This window comes from Aplysia californica, unplaced genomic scaffold (genome assembly GCF_000002075.1).
Source record: "Aplysia californica isolate F4 #8 unplaced genomic scaffold, AplCal3.0 scaffold01101, whole genome shotgun sequence".
Lineage (NCBI taxonomy): Eukaryota > Metazoa > Mollusca > Gastropoda > Aplysiida > Aplysiidae > Aplysia > Aplysia californica.
Window position 1 is genome coordinate 163201 of NW_004798371.1, and position 9100 is coordinate 172300.

At 40.2% G+C, this 9100-nt stretch overlaps 1 protein-coding gene across 1 annotated transcript; it reads left to right on the forward strand.

Moving 5' to 3' along the window:
• The first annotated feature begins 1496 nt into the window (after positions 1 to 1496).
• LOC101856230 lies at positions 1497 to 7782 on the forward strand. The gene is made up of 4 exons (XM_005111684.1): positions 1497 to 1862; positions 2753 to 3028; positions 4778 to 4962; positions 6855 to 7782. The coding sequence occupies exons 1-4, from the start codon at positions 1676 to 1678 to the stop codon at positions 7050 to 7052; spliced, it is 846 nt and encodes a 281-aa protein (XP_005111741.1). The 5' UTR covers positions 1497 to 1675; the 3' UTR covers positions 7053 to 7782.
• Positions 7783 to 9100: the final 1318 nt, after the last annotated feature.

A 9100-nucleotide genomic window follows, 5' to 3' on the forward strand; every position in this document is an offset into this window, starting at 1 on the left:
AAGCATTGCTTTACACCCCAGAACCCTTACACCTTAAGTAATTAAACCAAACTAAAAATCAAAAACAAAAACCACCAAATTAAACCCAACAAAAAATCCGTCGAAGAACACAAGCTGAATGATGACTACCATTGGCATAGTATTTGGGTATTCAGTAATATTCAACTTATTCTGACGATTTTTGTGGCGGAGGGTGGTGGGGTTGGGGTGTGAAATCATTTCAACCCTCAGGGACACAACGTCTGTGTTTAGTTTTCTAAGACGTCAGTACTCCAGAAGACAAAAAATTCCCTGTCAGGACAGAGTGGAAGATTGAAGAACGCGGTTAGATTTACATGCTGAATGTCCTTGTGTTTCACAAGGTTCATAACTCTGGCACTCCACCAGCATGGTATATACGAGTATGTGTTACGACGAAGTGGAATCAGGCGCCCGTCAATCTTTGAGTATATGGAGTTATGGATATCATATTAAAGGTTATTAATTTGCCTAGCTTTCCAATGAAAATAATACAAATATATCTTAAACAGAAGTCGGGTTATTTGCGATTGAAGAAGGTGGGGACACCTGGTTTCAGAATTAAAATTAGTGAGAAAATGGCTGCCAAAGTTTGGTGACTTCCATAGCTTAAAAGTCTTTGGAGACTGCACATTTACGATTTCTGTGCCTTTAATCAACGTTTATTCATAAATTCAACACACAAAATTGTTCTTGAATGGACACACAAGGTGTTCAGCCCAAAACAAAAAACAAAAATTCGCAAAAATGCGCAATCTGGTTTTTTTTTATAAAAAAGCCGATTTCTCGGATTTCATAATTTTGACGAGCGCCCGATTTCACCACGCTGCCTCACATATTATACTATTGCTGGATCTGTCACAGTGATGTCTGTCTGTCTCATCAAACATGGTGTGTATCACAATGCACAAAGACTGCAGGAACTTCTACTCTCAAACATGATAAATCTCAAAGCGCTGGAAGAAAAAAGAAAGCAACGCAGATGAATGCGCTTCAGAGTACGAATACACAGGGCCGAGATACCAAGCAGAACGACACACAGTGACGTCATTGGATCATGTTTCCCGGGGGAGAAAAAGGCGGCAGAGTGCAGACTCACGTCATGCGATACCGCTTTGCGATTGGCTTATCTCTGGAGCCTAAGAGAAAACATCTAGGTCCCATGAACGTCGTCACTGCCCACAGTCGAGTACTGTAAAAGTGAGCTTTTTTGTCCAGTACTCGACAGTCGAGAAATGCACGAGTTCATGACAACTCAAAATATGAATAATATTTCTTTGAACAGTATAAACCAAGAAAATCACAGAGGGTCGCCTGCAAAGAAGCGTGCAGGTTTTCTAGAAAATAACAGAATCGGGGGTAAATAGTAGCCAATTATTTTGTACTCATTTATAAAGAAAAACATTAGGGAAGATAAACAACTTTACGGTACATTCTTCTCAGTTGTGTTCCTGCTTAATGTCACCGCTTTTGTCTTTTCCAACCTCAGCGCAATGCACACAGATGTGGACTACTTTCTAGTTTGCTCAAGAACCATTCTAGAATTTTTTAGCAGTGTGCTGTTAGTGATATTTTTCCTGTGCTATACACAAGCTTTTATTCCAGATTTTCTCATTGTTTAAACCAAACTGTACGTTCGGCTCATCATTTCAAACAAATGGCTGTTTTCCAGTGTGTTTTCTTCGGTTTAATAATACTGACTGCACAAATCGGCGATGTGGGAGCAAAGGGATTGGGTGAAAAAGATGATGACGATATGGCGGCCGAATCAATTAAGGAAATGATGGGAAAATTGGACAGTGTTCTCAGGCAGCAGCAGCAGCCGCAACACTCTCGTGATGCCGGTGAGTTATTGCCATACAAAGCTTTAAATATAATCAGGACCAATGCATTATTTGACCCAGATTATGTATAGATTGCTTACCATAAAACACAGCTCTAAACACTAAATCTATTCCCCCCCTCCCCCCAATAAAAATATCCCTGCACAAGGAATAAGATTACGTCACTATTTCCTGGAAAAAAACTTTCACACACAAAATTGGAGCCCCCCTTTTCCCATTCCCCTAATTTCCTATCTCCTAGCCTTCTCTCACTGAACAAAAAAGACCTACTCCAGGAAGAATGTGTTGTCTTTGAATCCCCCTAAGAAATTACGTACGTTAGAAGTTGAAGATTGGGCGTGATGTGAAAGACCTTAATTTGGCAGGATAAAAGGATACATCACGTGCTGGAATGTTGGCAAGAATAGAAATTTACATGCCATATAATCTTCACACATCCATCCTCACTCCCCCCCCCCTCTTTCATAACCCATGTCATTTTGAATATTAGCGTGTATGGTTATAGAGGTGCGACTGTGCTCTTAACTAACTGGTTTCTGTAATCTAGAGCTTTTCGATTCTTTCACCATACAGAAAGAAGAAAAGAAAATTATCGTAAGAAAATTGTCTGACTAAAGTGGATGGTAAATTCTATAGTAAGACTAGATCTAAACCAAATTTCACATTTAAACAACTCTTTCAATAATCAAAACTGCAGTAAAGTACAACTAGTTGATCCATTTGGAGTAAATGGTTACGGAAGTTATCGAACAAATACGAAGAACTTTCAGCCTGAATTCGTGAAGGTTCACAATGTACATATTATTATACAACAACAAATACGTGACAAATACACTGCATTGTTCTTTATTATAATAATGTATCCACGACTATTGGGTCAATTGTTACAGAGCCTGTTTCTACCCCATGCTATGACGTCACGAGTGGAAGATCAGTAGTCACTCAGATCTGTGACAAAATATCCAGTCTCGAGGGGAGGCTTGCCAAAACTAGGTCATGTCCCGATTACGTTGACTGGGTCAGAGCTGACCAGACAGAGACAAAGAAAAAGAGAAAACCATCGGCTGAAGAGCAGGAGGATGAGGAAGACAGCAGCGACGACTCTAGCACTAGCAAGTCCACCACAGACAACTCGATCACCTTGACTCAGCTCAAGGAAGAATTAGGTTAGTATTTTTATGTATTATCTTTGGTTATGTTGTGAAACTTGATGTTTTTTTCTTACTATTATTGTTGTTATCATTTTTGTTTTGTTTTGTTTTTTTCCAGGTTCTTAGGGGGGGGGGGGGTTCTTTCTTTGGTGTAGTTGGCCTTATAATTAGTCATTTATTTTTAATGATGCTGCTTCTTTCTTGTTTCTTTTGGTGCCTGTATACCAGACTTTCGCTTTTACGGTTTCGTAATCTTCCCAAATAAATAACCCAAAATCATTTACAACACCAGATCATGCAAGGTCGACAATAATGTAGTCGGTAATATGTTTATGCGTACGTTTAACATTCAGCACAAGTTAATCATGCCTCAAAATTCTTTTAAAAGGGTATGTCAACCGAAATGCTTTAATTTAAATCCCCTGAAAGACCAGGCGCCGTAAAGTATCAACTACCAACGTTCTCTTTTCCTTTTGATTTTGGAGGACCGTTGACTCAGTTGGCGTGATGCGGAACTATGGTGCGGTGGTGTCCCATTGAATCCCACATCAAAAGGAACGTACATTGTACTTGAATTTGGGCTGCTTGTGTAAGTTTGCAAGGCTGTCCGCCAATACGGCTCAGTCCTCGGTTTGTACCCTCGGAGGTTCGGCCAGGCTTTTTGAAAATAAACTGACAGAAGCGTCAGACCCTTGACTTGCATTAATTTTGTATCTTTAATTTTTTTGCCTTCTACTTCCTTCTGTGGGTTGTTTGCAGGTGCTCTGGCGAGGTTTTGCCCTTTCCCTGTCCAATATATGTTATTGTTCCTATCTCTCTTCAGTGGCGGTGGGTAGTGAAAGGCTTACGGGCTTGAGCCCCCCAACCTCACCCCCTCCCCACCCCAATTTTATCCTTTAGTTAATGAAAGTTTCTTAAATAACGAAATAAACAGTTGAAACCGTTATGATCGCACGCAATGAACACACAGTGATCAGCTTGGGCCCGTTTATCCAATCATTGTAGTCACCGCTTACAACTATAGTAACCTAACAGCCAATCAAATGGCGTTAGGGCTCAGAAAGAATAAGCCGGTTCCCACGCCCGTCTTTAATGAAACTCTTCTTGTAAAAAGGGAGAAGACTTGAAAAAAATAAAACTGCACAAAGGGCTCACGCAGTCCCAGCCCTGACAATGGGGTGAAAGTTTACGACACACTTTCCCCAAGTGACACAGTTACCTATGCGTCCATTGGGCTTTTGTTAGACACGTTCTATTTTCCGCAACAACCCGACCCAATTCACCTCATAGACGGTATGTGTTCGGAGTGCTGTGTGTTTGTGCCGCTAAGATTTAACAGTTATTAATTACATCAAACCACTTTTGAGGCAACTTTTTCATTAGACAAAAACTAATTAGAGACATTTGGAAGTCAACCGGCTTCGTCCCCACCATCCTGAAGAATTTAACGCAGAACAAAGAGATGGAAAACAAAGGTGACTATTTTCGTTTGAATTGTTCTCAAAATGCCGTGGCTCGCGTGAGTATAAAAAAATCATCACTGTTTTGTTCTTATTGCTTGCTTTTTTGGTGGTAAAGAAGTGGAAGAACCCTAAGCCCCACCCAAATCTTGGTCCACCCACCGCCACTGTCTCTCTTCCTTTTTCTTAAAGGTTACTCTCTAGCAACACCTCAAATTTTTGGCACCTTTACGACATAATATGTGTGTTTCAAGTGCTGTAAAAGTCTTAGAAACCAGAATAAAACCCTCCTCCATTTCCACAGAAAAACTACAGCGTAAGACAGTGTTCTTTGCCCGCCAGGAATATGTTCTCCCTAGCAATGTCACCCATCAGAGACTCCAGGGCTACCAGACCACGGTCAACAAAGGGTTTAACTTTTTCCCAAACACTGGAGAGTTCAAAGCTCTATACCAAGGCATCTACCACTTTTCCTTAAGCTTTCTCAAGGTAATCCTGTTTGAAAATTGTTTTAGAATTTTAACAAAAGATAACTATTACTTCAAAACCCGCTAGGACACCATTTGTGAGGCAGCGTGGGGGAATCAGCTTCTCGTCAAAATAATCAAAAGGAAAGAAACTTGCATTTTTCAGTAGGTTTGTGTATTTTTATAAAAAATTTTGTTTTTTGGCTCAACACCTTTCATACCCTATAAAAAAAACTCATTTCTGTGTGGATTTTTCTGATAAACGTTGATTTAAGGCACAAAAACTGTAAATTTTCAGTTACCACGGACTCTTAAGCTAAGGAAATAACAAATCTTTGGTTGCCATTTTCTAATTAATTTTACTTCTGAAAACAGGTGACCCCCACCTCCTTCATTCGCAAATATCTCGACTTGTATTCAAGATAAATGGATAGTTATTTTCATCCAAATAAAGACAAGTGAACAAGATTTAAGATGATACCAATAACTCTACATACCCAAAAATTGACGAGAGCCTGATTCCACCACGCTGCCTCACATTTGTCTTAAAAGCATGACACGTTGTCACCTCGGCTGACAAGGCACAGAAGTGCAATGTCGGTGACGTTGATTCTAAAATGTCTCCACTTGCAAACCTCTATATCATGGATGTATTAAATGGTACCGCCTGTTCCTTTTTATATCGTATAGCACTGTTCACTACGATGTTTTTACTCTACATTCCCCTTCATACCCGCCACAGTTAAGAAGTAAGCTACAAAGGTCAAGGTTATGAGCTCTGTATTTTTTTTATTATTTTTTTTCGGGAATATTATCTCATAATTAGACTCTTGGCAAGGAGATCTCGAATATTCTGTTACCCAGAATAACCTCTGTGGCTAAGACAGCAAAGCAAAGAAAACGAAACAAGAAGGTCTAACGCCACTTTCAGTACTCTTATATTAAAAGGGACCTCTGACATTAACGTCCATCCTCGACTAGACCGAGCCGGATGGGTTGAAAACATTAAAAAAGTGCACAAAACCACCCCAATTCTAAAACGCCAAATCGGGGGGATTGAATCAGGGAAATCCGGTCAGTCAACTAACTAGCAGAGTGCCCGTCGATTCAATCTGACGGAAAATGTACACTTATTCCCCCTTTGGTCTACATCTGCTGAAGACTTGGACACCCAATGTCAATTTTCGAAGGTATTATGTAATGTGCAAGTACAGTACCCAGTTAACAAGGTGGTGTGTCAGGGTCTTTTACAATTTTGAGTTCTCTGACAATAGCGTTCTTTACCAATTCGTTTTCACGTGAATGTGGTGGAATAGGAGGTGGGTGAAATGAACAGATCATGTCTCTCTCAAAGTTCAGACTCTCTTTGGGATTTGGAGTTGATATGAGGTTAAACTTTTAAAACGAAACCTTCGTGTACTATTGTGTTTGTGAATTGAGAGATGTTGGAGAAGCACTGGAATGACTTGAAAATGTGGAGGGAATAAACAGAAATGAATATTATAATTATTACATTTTCATTTAGACAGAATAGACACCATACCAACGGCCAGGTGGAAAGGCGAGAAGGATATGCCCTGCTAAACTAATCTTCATGATGAAAGACACAATCTATGTATAAAAGTAGTGCATTTACCGAAACGAATAGGATTGATTTCGTTAGCTCATAAGCTCAACAAGAGGCACGAAAGCAAAATATATCCTAAATCGTTCTCATGGGTGGTTGGTGTGTGCTCTGGTGTGGTTTGCTCCTTCTTTCCTATCAAATATCTTTCGTTCTTGTCTGTCCTACGTCTTGTTTGTGCTTGTTACTCTGTTGAAAAAAAACTCTAATCTCGGGCTCTTCTATGACGTAATTGCTTGCAAGTGCTGTGAAACTCTTACTGAAACAAACTATTCTCTTGTTCTGCCTAGGCTAAAGAGTTTCCGCTTGAAGCTTGCCTGGTGGTGGACGACCAGGTAATCGCCACTGCGCGGGACGACCAACAAGCTTACATTGACCTCATGACCCCGCTAGAGCCAGGCCAGAAGGTATGGGCTGACGTCACCACCACCAACTTGACAGAAGACAACGAGGTCACGTTGACGTTCTCCGGCTACTTGGTCAACTGAAACATGGATCTTTGTGTGCCATCTTACCGTTCTGGCTGTGACAAGGTTCTTAGTCTAGGAGTTCATAAGATCAACAACTTGTTTTCCAGGCTTTCTATACTCTTCGCGTGCTCTTTACAAGCACAAAATTCCTTGTAAAAATTACTCTCTAAATAGGAAATAATACAGGCATCATCCTAATAATAATCTTCGAAAAAATATATGTGCTTCGTTTCTCCAAATGAACGGATTATTGAAAAGTAGAGAGAAAAGAAAATATGTCTCATGTCTGGAGCAGTATGTCTATATTATTATACAAAGTGCCGTGGTCAAAATACTCGTAGGTTACCTTGTAGATAGTATTTGTTACAAACTTGCAATTGTACTGCGTTAGTGTACGTAGTGTAGTGTGTACAAATGAAACGATGTTTTCAAATAGAAGTGCTCTTTGAACAACCTTTGCTAATTCGCTTTGCATACACTCACAAGATACGGCACCCCTTAATAATCACAGTATCAAACGTGCAATGATAAGGAAGGTGCACCAGTGCAAATTTTGAGGAGGTTTTACGGTTTTGCAAGTTAAAAACTGAACCGGTTTTGAATGTAAAATATTGATCTTGTTGACTTCAGAGCACATTTAAAAGTCTCTTGTGTTTCGATCTGTCTTTCTGCGTAATGTTTTTGGCTTGTACCGCCCGTTTCTGTCTATGAACTCGTGAGAAACATTTAAAATAACATACAAAAGCTGGATGTTTTGTTGGGTGTGAAGTTTTTTTATGTTGGTTGTGGCGTCCATAGCATTTTCTGCGTTAGTGTGTTTATGTGAATAGGGGTCTGCGTTGGTGTGATGTTACTGAATGGAGCCTGTACATAAAAGCCAAGAGAGAGAGAGAGAGAGAGAGAGAGAGAGAGAGAGAGAGAGAGAGAGAGAAAGAGAGAGATACTTAGGTACATACATACATAAAGTCAGAAAAGCAGACCGGCAGAACCACTGACAAAGTGATTACAAATATGAACATGTCACTCATTTACCAACACATTAAGCTCCCCAACCTTGTAGACTGATGCTATTGCTGGCTGTTTGGGATACTTTCCACAGGAATAGTGGACGTAGGGTACATGATAAAATTATGATATAATAGAATCTAGATCTAACAACTATGTGAGCAGGGAGAATGGGCGTTAGAGAACACAACAAACACTGGAAGAGGCCAACAGAACGTAAAGATAAACATATCCTCCGTGTTATTCACAAACCGGCTACATGTAGAAAGACCAATTTTACAGGAAGGACAAAAAAACCTGATTATTTCTAAAACGCGTTGCGTAATCTTACTTATTTCTGTACAAAGGGTTAAGTTATAAGTGTTGGGACCAAATACTGCTTGATTTTTCTTTAAATACCACAACCGATAGTTTTATTTTGCACGTAGCCGGTTATGGGATGGCAAAAAATGTGTAGCACAATGCAGGTGGACGGTTCTCTGCACTAAGCCGGTTCGAGCATGACACTTCCGCGAAGAGCCGTGACATGAGACGTCATGTAACCGGTGTGGCGCAGCTGTAAGCTACTGTTCGCTGTCATTGGCCTAACAAGTATAGATCTACATGAACGATGGCCAGTTATAGGCCTAAATCTAGGATTTAAACTTGATCTAATATCTTAGCGTAAGCTGACTGGTTAAAGCAAAATGCTTTAGAATAACAAGTTCAGTGCTTTGACTGGCCCATTGTCAGTAAATTAATTAACCCTAATGGTTGAGTATATAAGCCTGGTTACTGGGAGGTGTGGGTTCAAACTTTGTTGCCTGTCGTTTCATAATGGAGACTTATTATATTTTAACATTCTAGCAGCTCTGTCGCCTAATATTTGACTTTATGTGAGTACTAGGAGACGTCGTTGACCCGGTGTCTGAAGGCCATTACCAGAGACCTAGCAATGTTAACGAGACAGTACAGCTTGGACCAGACCGCGAATCTGGCCAATCCCGTGACAGCAAGAATAGAGGCGGTAAACTCCAACAAACATGGCTGATCCAAAAGAACACGCACTGTTAGTGGTGTGC

Bases quoted from the DNA above. Each gene is read 5' to 3' on its own strand.
- LOC101856230 (XM_005111684.1), top strand. From the start codon at position 1,676: ATGGCTGTTTTCCAGTGTGTTTTCTTCGGTTTAATAATACTGACTGCA. The intron at 1,863-2,752 runs GTGAGTTATTGC...CAATTGTTACAG, and splicing joins GCAACACTCTCGTGATGCCG to AGCCTGTTTCTACCCCATGC. The intron at 3,029-4,777 runs GTTAGTATTTTT...CCATTTCCACAG, and splicing joins TCAGCTCAAGGAAGAATTAG to AAAAACTACAGCGTAAGACA.